Below are 16,162 nucleotides of genomic sequence, written 5' to 3'. Positions count from 1 at the left end.
TGATCCGCCCGCCTCGGCCTCCCAAAGTGCTGGGATTACAGGCTTGAGCCACCGCGCCCGGCCCATAACTGTATTTTCAAAATGGAATTCACTGGGAAGCAGGTGGAATTACAATGGTTCTTAATCAAGATGTATGCCAGGGACGAGACATACCAGAATTCCCTGAGGAGCTCTTCAAAATAAAATTGCCTCTCCTCACTCTTTCTTCCCCTTCTCTCCCTTAAGAGTTCTGTATAGGGCACAATCCCTTGCCAATTAAGGGCCAATTTATTAGAAAAAATACTAAGTAAATCACATATTTTCTTAATGAACAGTAATATCTATCACATGGACGTATGAGTAAAGGAAGGGAAATAGTGAAGTTTTTTGCCGTTCTAAACTTTACTTGCATTAAATGCTTGCAGCGTTCAGCTTTATAATTAAGATACTAAATTATTAACCCAAAATATCAAATGGTAAAATACCTCAAGCAAGTCCTCTTTTCATGATGTGATTATATACTAAACATTACCATAATTAGGCTAATGGAAATTTTGAAAGCATACTTTGGAATATTAATCTATTCATCAAGGCAACACATATTTTAAGAAGGACTTATGATGTTCTCATTAATGATTACATTTAGCACACATGCCAGGAGAACCAGGAGGCAGAACAAATAGAGAAAATAAGGAAGACGTAGGGTAACAAGCTGGTCAGAGATTCTGGAGGAAGGCTAACTTTTAATCCTCCCATCAGCCCAGCAGGGGCTACCTTTTAAATTTAAAATTGTTTTCCTTTTCATAGAATGAGCACATTCTAAAATGGAAGCTCTTTAAAATCTTTGAAGACTTTGTGTTCTTACCTGTGATTGCCAGTGAGAATAGCAAAACCGGGAATGGGGAAGTTTAGAATAAAAGTAGGAATATATTTTGAGACTTTTATGATTAAAATTTCTTTTATGTTGTATAATTATAATGTAAGTGATAGATTATTTCAAGATTATTTCAAGTTTGAAAACAAGTTATTCTATTTATGTAAAGAAACAACTCCCTATTCTGAGCAACAACTACAATGAAGGAATGACATGTCTGAGTAAAGAAAATTTATATAAGTTTTAAAATTATTGCTTAAGACTCTAAAAAATTATTTCACTTTGCTTGCCTACATGATGTACAATGTAAATACTATATTATAACATATTTTATTAGCTAACAATGGTAGTCATATGGTAGGTAATCAATAAATTTTGTTGGATTGATGGATGAACTAAATGAAACAAGAGTGAAAATAAAGGGTGGGTGTGGTGGCTCCAGCCTGTAATCCCAGCACTTTGGGAGGCCAGGTCAGGAGGACTGCTTGAGCCCAGGAATTGGAGATCAGCCTCAGCCACATAGCAAGATCCCACTTCTACAAAAAAAATTATATGGGTGTGGTGGTGCATGCCCGTAGTCCCAGCTACTTGGGAGGCTGAAATGGGGTAACACTTGAGCCCAGGAGGTCAAGGCTGCAGTGAGCTGTGATTGTGCCACTGCATTACAGCCTAGGGGATAAGAGCAAGACCCTGTCTCCCAAAATAAATAAAATAATGAAAATAAGAATGCAACACATACATAAGCCATGGCATGAACAGTTTGGCAGTGAGCATAGAGGCCATCCAAAACAGAACTAAATCTAACCATAATAAGCATAAATAGTTTTAAAACCAAAATCCAAAAGTAATTAATATTAAAAAAAACTTCCAAAACAGTTGCTGCATAATATTAAAATAATTTGGCAAAATAAACTGAGGTTTTAAAACATCTCTGTCTTACCAGAAGATGGTGAAAGGTATTGGTGATAAATAGCAATATTTCACTATTCCTCATTAACTGGGTAGGGGAAGGAGGTCAATGGATACTGTCATTCATAGTATTGATAATTTAAAACTGAATTTAGAAAATATTATAGACTTTAGAAAAAATCCTTAGGCTTTTTTGTTGTAAAGTGTTGTTTTAACTTATGTAGGTAATCTTTAATTAGAATACTACTTTTTTTCATCATTTATTTAANCTAAGTAAATCACATATTTTCTTAATGAACAGTAATATCTATCACATGGACGTATGAGTAAAGGAAGGGAAATAGTGAAGTTTTTTGCCGTTCTAAACTTTACTTGCATTAAATGCTTGCAGCGTTCAGCTTTATAATTAAGATACTAAATTATTAACCCAAAATATCAAATGGTAAAATACCTCAAGCAAGTCCTCTTTTCATGATGTGATTATATACTAAACATTACCATAATTAGGCTAATGGAAATTTTGAAAGCATACTTTGGAATATTAATCTATTCATCAAGGCAACACATATTTTAAGAAGGACTTATGATGTTCTCATTAATGATTACATTTAGCACACATGCCAGGAGAACCAGGAGGCAGAACAAATAGAGAAAATAAGGAAGACGTAGGGTAACAAGCTGGTCAGAGATTCTGGAGGAAGGCTAACTTTTAATCCTCCCATCAGCCCAGCAGGGGCTACCTTTTTAAATTTAAAATTGTTTTCCTTTTCATAGAATGAGCACATTCTAAAATGGAAGCTCTTTAAAATCTTTGAAGACTTTGTGTTCTTACCTGTGATTGCCAGTGAGAATAGCAAAAACCGGGAATGGGGAAGTTTAGAATAAAAGTAGGAATATATTTTTGAGACTTTTATGATTAAAATTTCTTTTATGTTGTATAATTATAATGTAAGTGATAGATTATTTCAAGATTATTTCAAGTTTGAAAACAAGTTATTCTATTTATGTAAAGAAACAACTCCCTATTCTGAGCAACAACTACAATGAAGGAATGACATGTCTGAGTAAAGAAAATTTATATAAGTTTTTAAAAATTATTGCTTAAGACTCTAAAAAATTATTTCACTTTGCTTGCCTACATGATGTACAATGTAAATACTATATTATAACATATTTTTATTAGCTAACAATGGTAGTCATATGGTAGGTAATCAATAAATTTTTGTTGGATTGATGGATGAACTAAATGAAACAAGAGTGAAAATAAAGGGTGGGTGTGGTGGCTCCAGCCTGTAATCCCAGCACTTTGGGAGGCCAGGTCAGGAGGACTGCTTGAGCCCAGGAATTGGAGATCAGCCTCAGCCACATAGCAAGATCCCACTTCTACAAAAAAAATTATATGGGTGTGGTGGTGCATGCCCGTAGTCCCAGCTACTTGGGAGGCTGAAATGGGGGTAACACTTGAGCCCAGGAGGTCAAGGCTGCAGTGAGCTGTGATTGTGCCACTGCATTACAGCCTAGGGGATAAGAGCAAGACCCTGTCTCCCAAAAATAAATAAAATAATGAAAATAAGAATGCAACACATACATAAGCCATGGCATGAACAGTTTGGCAGTGAGCATAGAGGCCATCCAAAAACAGAACTAAATCTAACCATAATAAGCATAAATAGTTTTAAAACCAAAATCCAAAAGTAATTAATATTAAAAAAAACTTCCAAAACAGTTGCTGCATAATATTAAAAATAATTTGGCAAAAATAAACTGAGGTTTTAAAACATCTCTGTCTTACCAGAAGATGGTGAAAGGTATTGGTGATAAATAGCAATATTTCACTATTCCTCATTAACTGGGTAGGGGAAGGAGGTCAATGGATACTGTCATTCATAGTATTGATAATTTAAAACTGAATTTAGAAAAATATTATAGACTTTAGAAAAAATCCTTAGGCTTTTTTGTTGTAAAGTGTTGTTTTAACTTATGTTTTTAGGTAATCTTTAATTAGAATACTACTTTTTTTCATCATTTATTTAAAATATAAGTAGACATGCAATAATTTGAAGAGAAAATCACTTTAAATTGTAAATTTTATGTTTAATTCTTTCAACCAGATGAAATATATGTACAAAATTTTATGAAGCAGCTTATATAAATAAATTCTTAATGAAATTACTATAGGGAAATTAAAATTATGTAGCATTGTTTTAAAATATTTTCTTTCACAGAAGAATAAATTTCAGAGACTTTAGCTGTATATCTGTATCATTTACAATACAACTAACAATTAATTGGGGCAATGAAATCCCCCTGAAGGGCATGGCGGACAATAACCTTTATGAGGAACAACTTAATATTCATCAAAAAATTAACAATTCCATGTCCAGGAATCTTAGGATATTTTCCTAAACAAATAAGCAAAGATAAGAACAAAGACTTAGCTATAAAAATGTTAATTGCAATCTTCTTTCTTTCTTTTTTTTAATTTTTTTTGAGACAGAGTCTCACACTGTTGCCCAGGCTGGAGTGCGGTGGCGCGATCTTGGCTGACTGCAAGCTCCACCTGCCAGGTTCAAGTGATTCTCCTGCCTCAGCCTCCCGAGTAGCTGGGACTACAGGCGCCTGCCACCATGCCCAGCTACTTTTTTTGTTTGTTTTTGTATTTTTAGGAGAGACAGGGTTTCACCATGTTAGCCAGGATGGCCTCGATCTCCTAACGTGATCCCCCTGCCTCGGCCTCCCAAAGTGCTGGGATTACAGGCGTGAGCCACCGTGCCTGGCCTGCAATCTTATTTCTAAAGCAAAATGTTAGGAAAATTGGGGATTTGAATCAATTATTATAAAATTATAGAATCAAATACTACAATACCCTTAAAATCATCTTGTAGAAGAATAATGAAATTGAAAAATATTTACAATATTAGTTTTAAAAGCAGATTACAAAATTAAGTTCCGAAGTTTGTGAAAAGTAATGTTTTTATGCCTATGCACTTTATTGCCTGGGCTGAAATTGATGAATGTATAAATGACAAAAGGCTTGTATTTTTCTCTAACCACTGCCTTCAATCATGTTAAGCCTCCATTCCCTGACCCGTGGTGATATCTTAGATAAATCTCTCAGCTTTCTGTACACTTCTAGTATTTTTCAGTTTTTTTTTTTTTAATCCAGGCCAAAAACACTCCTTGATTTACTCCCATACATGCAAGCATTTAGTTTATGAGAGATGTCATTCCAATCTTTTATGAAAGAGATTATTCAATAAACACTAGGATGGCTATGTAACTATATTGCCAAATACATTTCAGAAAGATTGTAAGATGTAATGTTAAAGTCAGTAAAGAACTAGAAACAGGTACTGTGGGAGAATGTGAATTAACTGGAACCTACAATCAAAGAGGAGCCCTCAAAAGTATCTTCACTCTCCTTCACAGGCTGCATAAAGCTACTGAGACTGCGGCATTTTCTATTACAGCATCTAGCATTATCTTAACTAACAGACAACAATTCCAGACATCATTAAGGAAAATCAGTCTTGTTACTACATAATAATCCTTCAGATATAAAATAACTTAGAAGATATCAAGTGTAACTAAAACACACTTTTCAAGAGGTATGAAATTCTCATGTGGAACAAGCAATTCTTATTAAAATACCAAAATAAATGGGACAACAATTTAATGGTATAAAATGGCATCATATCATTAATCAACTTTCAAAAATAAACAGGCAATTATCACTTCTTGGTCTTTTGGCTAAAATAAAGAATAAAATAGGCAATTTTTCAAAAATTGTCTGCAGTTCAAACATCAAAGTACTTGAGTATTTTAAAAATATTATTTGTCTACTATTTCAAAAACTAACATTTGTAGGAAGATTGTGCACAGTTTAATACGTAGATTTCTGCGGTACTTACAATAATGTAAACACTTTTCCCAGTTCCTGTTGGTCCTACAAATATTGAAGGTTTTTGATGGGTGGTCAGCAATTCCATTAATGCAGAGTATCGAATTGTGTCCAGAGTTGGCACAATGATTTCATTAAACATTACATCTTTAGGAATTGGAGGAGCATCTTTCAATTTCTTTATCCATGGTTCCCATTTTCCTATTCCCTGTTTATAATAAACAACCAAGTAATGAATGTTATAAAATACTTTAAAAAGCTCTATACTCCTGTGCCATTGTAGAGAAGACTAAGACCAACAAACCCCAATACGTATACATTTGTTTTATCCTTTAAGACACTTAACACTCAGTTTGAAGTTTAAATTGTATGTATAAATTAAGGAGAAACTAGCTTTTACATGAATACAAATGAAATGGCAATGCTGTGGTTTTTTGATGTTCTGAAACCACTGCTTATGCCAACCCAATGATCAACTATTGCGGCCAAATGTTAGATTATTTAATGGTATTGAGAAAATTAAACTAACCAATGAGCTAAAGAGTAAAGAGTAAAGAATTTCATTCAATAAATGTTAACCAGTATAGAATTTTTTCTCCCTAGAAGATACGCTGCATATTGCTTGCCTTTCATAACAGTATTTATAACATTAGTTTATCATTGCAGGCAAAATTTCTTTTAAAAAATGTACAGTAAAAAAATACATAAAATTTACCCTTAACCATTTTTAAGTGAACAGTTCAATAGTGTTAACTATGTTCACATTGCCGTGTAACAGATCTCTAGAAGAGCAAGATTTCTTTATATGAGATTATTATTATGAGTTAACATTATGCCATATCTTTGCATCCAATTAGCTTGAGAACTAAAATTTTAATTTGCTATGACTGTGTTTATAACAAAAACATTCAAAAATATCATGTTAACCCTGTCTTCTTAGAAAAACACTGCTACCCTTCTTGCAGAATACAATCTAAATTCTTGGTCATTCAAAGTACATCAGAATTCGGACCCATCCTCCTTCACAACCAGGCCTCACTGAGGCACCTGCTGGTCCCCCGCCCCCGCCACTTCCCTGGGCCCGAGCTTTGATGCATGGCACTCATTGGGCCAGAATGGCACATGACTGTCATCTGAAGAGGTTATGAACTCACTGAGGGCAGCACTGTGCTTTATTCATTCTTGCATCTTCAGGTAGACGGTTGTGCGTACAGCAGAGAATTTTTTTTGGGGGGGTGTTAAATTCACATCAGTCTGAAAATTGCATTGTAAAGAAATATTTCTAGAACCAATGAAGAAAATAATGCCTTTCCCAAATTCTTGCTAATCTTTTCAAACATGTGCCTTTTGATACCATATAGGAAAGAAACCATTAAGAATCAGAAAACCTGACCGGGCACAGTGGCTCAGGCCTGTAATCCCAGCACTTTGGGAGGCCCAGGTGGGTGGATCATGAGGTCAGGAGATCAAGACCATCCTGGCTAACATGGTGAAACCCCGTCTCTACTAAAAATACAAAAAATTAGCTGGGCATGGTGGCGGGCGCCTGTAGTCTCAGCTACTCAGGAGGCTGAGGCAGGAGAATGGCGTGAACCCAGGAGGCGGCGCTTGCAGTGAGCCGAGATCGCGCCACTGCACTCCAGCCTGGGCGACAGAGTGAGACTCAGTCTCAAAAAAAAAAAAAAAAAAGAGAATCAGAAACCCAGAAATGTACTGTTATTTAGAGGTTGTGTGATCCTGGGACAATCACATTAAAACTTAAATCTCTGAGCCCCATTTCCTCAATGGCAAAACTTGCAAAATAATCTTATCCTTCCCACCTCACCAAGGTGTTGGAAAATGAAATGGAAATAATTGCAGAAAACTTTGTAAACTACCCTGAAAATGCAGGGTATTATCAGTAATTTGATATTAAATAAAGTAAAAAATATGTGTTGGGCACAGTCTCGCCTTCTGGGGTGACGTAGCAATACATTGCAAGAACCATAAAAATTCAAAAAGCAATACAGTAATGCCTTTTCTAGAAATTTATCTTAAGGCTATAATCAGATATGTACCCAATGACTTGTATCTAAGAATATTTACCAAAGTAGTACTTATAAAAGTGAGAATCTAAAAACAACAAAAACAGTCCAATGTCCAAGGGTAGGAAATTGACTTTAGAAAGCAAGTTTACTGAAGAAACATTAGTGAAATGGAAAGCTTTTCTCATTATTAAGAAAACAAGAAGGATATAAAGCTGCCCATTGGGAATGTGGTATGATCCCAATTTTACTTAAATCTGTATATATTTAAATAATATATATTCCTAAACTTGGTCCTCAGTACAATACTTGTGGGATTTGTTATACAAAAACAACCACCACCTAAGTTTTATTTTCCAATCCGTTTGGAAAGCACTGAATTAAGATTACACCAGCTGGATTCCTACAGGACTTCTTAGTGCCTAGTATACTAACATGCACCATGAACCTCTAACAGCCATCCTTAAACAGTATGTGCCTGCTGTGATTCTATTTAATGAGTGCAACTGGTCCATTAGATATTATTATCTCATAGTATCATTGGAAAGAACTGTGTTCAGAGAAATCAACTAGTCCATGGCTATCCAGAAAGAAAGTGACTTTACTAGGACTCAAACCTAGAGCTGTCTGACTTCAAGCCAGTGCATCTTCCTCTATTCTATGCTGTCTCTTAAGGTAAACTGTGATGACAAAGGTGGCCACAGAGTCATTATATGCTGTGTGTCGGAGAGGGGACTCTGCCAGGCTAGCAGCTGCAAATCTTGCTTCAGAACTCTTACCTCAGTGACAAATTGATAATCATAAATTGTTCCTTTTTCAGGAAATGTGACCGTTAGTGCCTTTGAGGATGTTTGCTCAGTACCACTCTGTAATTTAAACGTATTTCGAGTTCGATCTGAAATTGGACCTTCCATAAGTTCTCGAAGAATCTTATTAAATTTCAACCGATCATCATCTGTACAAGAAGCACCAATGGACCAGATCAATGAAAACAGAAAAATGCCCTGCATTGGAGAGATGAGAAGATTAAGAACAATTAAAGAATAATTTTAATCTGTCCTTGAAGCTTACATATCAGATCAGCCAGATTAGTATCTCTGAAAGGAAACACATAAGCTCAAATATATTAGTAGGTCATCTCAGGATTTTGTAATCATAAGGGTTTTAAAAAATCAAATCGCATGTCTTATAAAACCTTAGAGAAGATAATACAAAACAAAGAATACATTCTGGCCATAGTGAAACTTCAGAATGATTAATCTAGTAAATCTCATATTTTCAACACATGACAGCAGCTTGATATTAAAAGGAACATAGAAATAACTTACTATTAAGGTATTAAGGCACACTTTAATAAAGCAAATAACGTACCTATCCATTTTCTATTTAAAATTTGATATGGTGGGTTTACTTTAAGTAGAACAAATTTAAATTATTTTATTTGTAATATCTGAGCATTAAGTGTCTAAACTAGAATTGCAATTCTGCAAGCAAAAGATACTAGCTTTCTTCTTTCCAGACTCAAAAAGAGGAAACAGGGTAGAAGACAAGACCCACCAATAAGGTAGGAAGCCTGTTTGCTTGTTTTAAAACAAGGTCTTTTATTAAACACAAAGCCAAGAGATTCTGGACTATGCTCATGAAAATTCTGGACTCTACTTCAACCCTATTCACCTACTCCTAGTTTACTCACAGAATTTCTCTCCAGAAACCATTCAACACTAAGTTAAAACCTAATTTATTTCAAAACATGTAAGTTAAGCAAGTACCATAGTGACCACGGTAGAAGTGCTACCATGAGTAGTGCAGTAATATTTTCATTAAAAAATCCAAAGTCTACTGATATTTTTATTCCCATTTAAAAAATTGGTTTATTGATTACCCATATATTTTCTTGCTTTCCTTAATCCAAATATATATTTATATATACACACACACATATGTATACAAATAATTTATATCTCATGAAAAAAGGAAGAAAAATCAAGGGAAAAAAAGCAATAAATTATTTTAATTTGGAAAGGAGGTAAATCTCGTTGCCAAAATGGTCACTGACATTTTGGGAATGGATCATTTCTAAGACTGGTCAAACGACTTGAGATTTCAGTAGTAGATCTGAGGTGATCCGTGGGCTCCGCCCAAACCTCATGATGTACCATGACTGCCAGTCAAGAAGCTTCCCCACCAGCACTCAGAATCTGGGGCCTGGCTCTTTGCTCACTCTTCAGCTACTGCCCGTCGACTAGTCTCCAACTTCAGGGGCAAAATGAGTTTCATAAATTAGGAAGCTTTGGGGAAAGCAGTAGATACCTGTCTTTCTGTAGCAGGATACAGAAGGCAATGGACCTTACCTCAAGCAAAGAGTAAGTTTCTCGATCACTTCTCTCCTTTAGTTTGACTTCATCAGCAAAATCATCCATAAAACAGTCTATTAGATTCATTAAGGATCGGACCAAGTTTGTATCGGAAGTAGGAGATAATTCCTGAAAAGTCAGTAAGAAAAAGTCTAAACAATTTAAAATAGGTACTAGCTAAACTATCCCCAGCTAATATTTACTAAGCTCATTTAATTTTAACAGCAATAATTTTAAATTCATACTATCTATGAGTAGGTACTATTATTACAATTCACTTGGGAGAACTGGATGTTACATTTAGGTAGTGTGCACTCTTTAACCTTTCATATTGATTCTCAAATTTTAAAAAATTGCTGTTACATGTGTAGTTAATTTAAGATATGGATTCCATGGTATATTAATTTTATAAATAAAAACACTAAAAAAATTTCATAGAAGGCAGTTAATTTGTATATCTAAAATGTTTAATAAGTAAAATCAATTTTAGAGCATATTTATAAGCCACAGCAATACTCATAGTAAACTCATCACTATGAAATACAATTCCAAGTCTTGGAACCCTCAAAAACCTTGCTGGAGTGCTGAAATTGTCATGCACTTTACTTTTTTGCTTGTCACCATGACAGTTTATAAAATAAATGAAATAACGTGTAATGCTCCTAGAACCATGCAGCATATAGCAAGTTCTCATAGGCGTTTGTCTTCTCCCCACGCAGCTCTCTTCCAATTGCCAAAGTCACAGTGTTTGGTGATTAACAAGTAAAAGTTAACTCTCTGAAACAGACTCCCTGAAGATTAGAAGCTGGTGACTTCATGTTCAACTGCCACCTCATTGGAAACATCAGAAATGACAGCTGAGTTTCTAAGTGTGGGACTAAGTATTACTGATGCAACACTAAAATACAAATAGTTATCATTACAAATAAAACAGATAATTATTACTACATAGTAAATAACAGGCATTCATAATTTCTTCAAGAGATAACAGAAGTGCACAGTACATTTTTAAAAGCTTGCATTATAAGTTTCATGCTTTCCTATAGAAAGGATGTTTCAGTTATATAGAAAATTTGTTTATTATTTGTATTATCTAAATTCTCTGACAATGCCAGAATAAAAGTCATAAAGGCCCTGAAGCTTATTTTATTATGACCTCAGTTCATACATGTTTAATTGTTTTTGAAACACGATTACTTCATATCTATAACATATTTCAGTCACAGCCAAACTTCTTGAAAGCAGTATGGAAGACACATCACTTTCTTCAGATGTTCTTCCCTCTTTCCTCTCTCTTGTCTAAATCACTGATGTACCTGTGATTCTATCCCTTGCTCTCTTCTTTTTTTCTCTGGAATTTTTCTTTAGGTAATCTATATTAACGTGGTTTTAAACTCCGTTTTCCAAATCTGTTCCTTGAGCTAAACTTTTGCTTCAAAACTTTTTGTTATATCTTCAACAGCAAGAGAACTATCAACCCTATTTCCCTACATTTGTTCCTGGGCCAAAGTCATTCTAAAAGACCTTTGGTCAGCATCTTCCAAAGCAGAAATTAAACATTCTTGCTCTATAATTTCCACCTGGAGAGAGTTCAACCCTCAGAGGCAGGAGACTCCCATTTCCTTGTCATTTTCCTCCCTTCTACCATCCCCCCTCCCTTCCACCATCCCCCCTCCCTTTCCTTCCCCTTCCCAGTGTGTATTGAAAGAAAGAAAAATGAATTTGCCTACTTTAGGACTTCTTTCCTGTCCTTCTACCATGGACTGACTGGCTTATTTTAGGAACTTTGGATAATAAAGACTATTGTAATAATGGAAATTATTTAAAATGCAATAGCCCATCAGAAAAAAGAAAAAACATTTTGACATTGTTATGTGGGCCTTTGAGTTCTCTTTTTTTAGAGAGAGAGAAAAGAGTAGCACCAATATACCTCATTTGAAATATTTTAGTGAATTGTATGAATTCTAATTAAAATTTTAACTTAATCAGAAAATGTTTTGATTTAATATCTTAGTTGATAATAAAACAGACATTAAAATTGATATGTAAGTCTAATTTGAATTTTCCATTTATTTTTTAATCTTAAAATTCTCATTTCTCTTACCTTTGTATGCTTTCTAATAAATTCAATCGAAACAGGGACCATTCTGTCAAATAAGCTCATTATAAATTCCTTTTGAATAACACTGACTGACGCAGGTAACATATTCACCCAAGATAACATCAGTGGTCTCCAGCCTAACATGTGAGGCTCCATGTAAATCATGCCACACCTGGAAACCTGGAAAGCCATAAGTGGTTACAATCAAGGGAATGCTTATAAAATAAATACGATTTGGCACCTCTGTTTCTTATAATCTTCAGCAAAGTCTTGGGGGGGGGAAAGCTTATATTATTTCATGATCTCGATTTTTGTGTCTAACTTTACCAAATAGTCCTAAACCAAGAGGAAAACATCCTGACCACTAAATTTGTCAAGGTATGTCAACAGATATATCTGTACTTTGAGAATCAAAGATTGCTCTTAAAAGAAATTCTGTTAATATTTTTTGTTTAAAGTCAAAGGTACTAAGCAAATACATGCATTCATAATATCTTATAATTTATAAAAAGATGTCAAAACAGAGAACTTACAGTTGCAGGGGAAGCAACTTCTAAATCCATTGGCTCAAAAATTAGATTCATTTGTGGTGACATTTGAATAATCTCCCCACTCATGAGACAGAGCTTCTTGTTGTCATCCAACACAGTGTTCATATTCTCAATCCACACTGCATCTACTGGGCCATCAAAAATTAACCATTTCCTATCTGGAGTCTGTTTCATGCACATGTGAACAGAGGGCAAAAATATAATGATGATAATATAAGGAAACAGTCCAATAACATTATTTCAAAATTTTAAAATATAAGTACTAGGATTAATTTCATCATGAAAATGTAAAGGCACTTTTTGAATAAAGATTACTATGCATGTGTGTGTGTATGTGCACACACACATGTATATAATATGTATCACTAAAGAAGCCTATACTATATATGCCATGGACAAGACAAAAATATGTCATCTTTCCTTAGGAGTCAATCTTTTTCAGTCTCTTCCTTCCTTCCTTTCTCTTTCTTTTCTTTTTCTTTCTTTTATCCTTTCCTTTCCCTGTCTTTATTTTTTTTTTAAATTTTTTATTTAAAAAAAATTTTTCAGGGTCTCACTCTGTTGCCTAGGCTGGAGAGCCAAGTGGCGTGATCGTGGCTCATTGCAGTTTCTGTCTCCCAGGCTCAAGCAATCCTCCCACCTCAGCTCCCAAATACCTAGGACCACAAGTGCGCACCACCACACCCAGCTCAATTTTGTATTTCTTGTGGGGTTTCACTACGTTGCCCAGGCTGGTCTTGAACTCCTGAGCTCCAACTGCCTTGGTCCCCCAAAGTACTGGGATTACAGGCATGAGCCACTGCACCTGGCCCTTGATCAATGTTTCTGAACTCAAATATATTAACATGTTTTAGAAAGTAATATAAGTAAAAAATATATAACTGTCAGGAAAAACAAAATTATTCAGATTATCTGACGCTATATAGTTTCATGTTTATGCAAATTAATTGCCCTTGTGTGCTAAACCAAATTTCTTATCCCCTTCACTGAATGAATTCACACACATGCATACATGTGTACACACTCCCCTTGGGCTGAACTCTCTCCTGATGGTATAGAAAATTACAACCAATATAACATTCACAGTCCTACAATGATGTGATAAGTAGGAAAATATTTACACATTGTCCAGAATATAGTAAATGCTCAACAGATATGAAAGAGTAGTCAGGTATTAGCCAGAGTATACAAAGATGGATTCTCCTTTTCAGATCCTTATAATTCAAGCTTTTTTGTGTACACCAATGATTCCTTGCTTTTTCTTCAGCAAATATGAGTTCAAGTTGAAGTGGTGAAGGATTTGAAACCTTAGCACATTCTCAGTCCCTGCAGCCAACTGCATTCATCTATAAGACAATGGGTCTGTCTCAGGCTCAAGCCACCCCACACCCACACTCAGAGGCTAGTTCTAGCTGTGTTCAGGAAGGAAGCAAGGAACAGCCACAGCTCGGTGATCATCCTGAGATCAACTTGCTCTTCTGCTGTGGGCTTCCCATGCCTGTTATGCATCACTTTGGGAAACACTACCGTGCAATGGCGAGACCTTGGGCTTCACAGTCTCAAGGACCTCACTTCTCATTTGACTCTACTGCTTATGAGCTGTGGACTTCAGGTGAAGTACTTAAACTCCCTGAGACTCAGTATTTGTGGGACCTAGCTTCCTGAAAAATGTAATGTAAGCTGTAAGTATAAAATAGAGGTATGTCATGATTATTTCTGTGTAAATAATGTAACTGCATATATTATCTAGTGACTTCATCTCTTATTCTTAGCCAGAGTGCCTCCACTGTGGCAAGAGAGGACCTAAGAAGCCACATCAAGGGTTCCATACCTCTGTCTGCTTCACCTGTGCCCACAATTTCTTTTATCCTTGAAATTACTACCAACACTTGACTTTGGGCAAGATCTCTGCTGCATGAGAGTCAGTTCTTATGTCGCTCATTGCCTAAGGTCTTTCCAGCAATAACAACAGAGCTGAGATTTCACATTTTATCCATTATTACCTGACTCATGAGTCATGCTCTGCTAGGTCCTTAAGTGGGTAGACAGCATCAAGTTTAAAATACATGGTAGTCAGAAGAAAGAAAACACTTATAAAAAAATGATTTGATAAACAAATTAAATGTCCTGAGTCTACGCCCCATTTCCTACACTACCGCTTTAGCAAGCAGTCTCCCATATAAACACACGCTCTGCAGAACCTGCTAAAATACGGCAACCCTGGGGGGCCCCACGCTCACGGAGCCTCCCTCATTGCTAGCACAGCAGTCTGAGATCTAACTGCAAGGTGGCAGCGAGGCTGGGGGAGGGTACCTGCAATTGCTGAGGCTTAAGACGGTAAACAAAGCCTCCAGGAAGCCCGAACTGGGTGGAGCCACCACAGCTCAAGGAGGCCTGCCTGTCTCTGTAGACTCCACCTCTGGGTGGAGTCTGACAGCTGTCTGACAGCTTTGAAGAGAGCAGTGGATCTCCCAGCACGGAGGCTGAGATCTGAGAACGGACAGACTGCCTGCTCAAGTGGGTCCCTGACCCCTGAGTAGCCTAACTAGGAGTCATCCCCTACTAGGTGCAGACAGACACCTCACACCTCACACGGTGGGGTACACCCCTGAGACGAAGCTTCCAGAGCAAGAATGAGACAGCAGCACTCGCTGTTCAGCAATATACTATCTTCTGCAGCCTCTACTGCTAATACTCAGGCAAACAGCGTCTGGAGTGGACCTCAAGCAATCTCCAACAGACCTACAGCTGAGGGTCCTGACTGTTAGAAAGGAAAACTAACAAACAGAAAGGACACCCACACCAAAACACCATCACTATGTCACCAGCATCAAAGACCAAAGGCAGATAAAACCACAAAGACAGGGAAAAATCAGGGCAGAAAAGCTGGAAATTCAAAAAATAAGAGCACACCTCCCCCTCCAAAGGAACGCAGCTCATTGCCAGCAACGGATCGAAACTGGATGGAGAATGACTTTTGACGAGTTGAGAGGAGAAGGCTTCAGTCTATCAAACTTCTCAGCTAAAGGAGGAACTACGTACCCAGTGCAAAGAAACTAAAAATCTTGAAAAAAGAATGGAAGAATGGATAACTAGAATAATCAATGCAGAGAAGGCCATAAACGAACTGACAGAGATAAAAACCATGACACGAGAAATACGTGACAAATGCACAAGCTTCAGTAACCGACTCAATCAACTGGAAGAAAGAGTATCAATGATTGAAGATCAAATGAATGAAATGAAGCAAGAAGAGAAGTCTAGAGAAAAAAAAGGAAAAAGAAATGAACAAAGCCTCCAAGAAATATGGGATTACGTGAAAAGATCAAATCTACATCTGATTGGTGTGCCTGAAAGTGAGGGGGAAAATGGAACCAAGTTGGAAAACACTCTTCAGGATATCATCCAGGAGAACTTCCCCAACCTAGTAGGGCAGGCCAACATTCAAATTCAGGAAATACAAAGAATG

The 16,162-nt window shown here is 36.2% G+C and overlaps 1 protein-coding gene across 1 annotated transcript in view; it reads right to left on the bottom strand.

The window, feature by feature from the left end:
- LOC108523235 (dynein heavy chain 7, axonemal-like) overlaps window positions 1-16,162 on the bottom strand; it is a gene marked incomplete at its 5' end in the record, with an annotated part of 190,324 nt that overhangs the window by 130,083 nt on the left and 44,079 nt on the right. The window contains 5 exon segments of the mRNA XM_017863753.1: window positions 5,674-5,871; window positions 8,467-8,691; window positions 10,039-10,170; window positions 12,146-12,322; window positions 12,676-12,858. Coding sequence (XP_017719242.1) covers window positions 5,674-5,871; window positions 8,467-8,691; window positions 10,039-10,170; window positions 12,146-12,322; window positions 12,676-12,858 — 915 coding nt within the window.

The sequence above is a fragment of the Rhinopithecus bieti genome, unplaced genomic scaffold (assembly GCF_001698545.2).
Source record: "Rhinopithecus bieti isolate Rb0 unplaced genomic scaffold, ASM169854v2 scaffold_64265, whole genome shotgun sequence".
NCBI lineage: Eukaryota > Metazoa > Chordata > Mammalia > Primates > Cercopithecidae > Rhinopithecus > Rhinopithecus bieti.
This window is presented reverse-complemented; position numbering and strand designations above follow the sequence as displayed.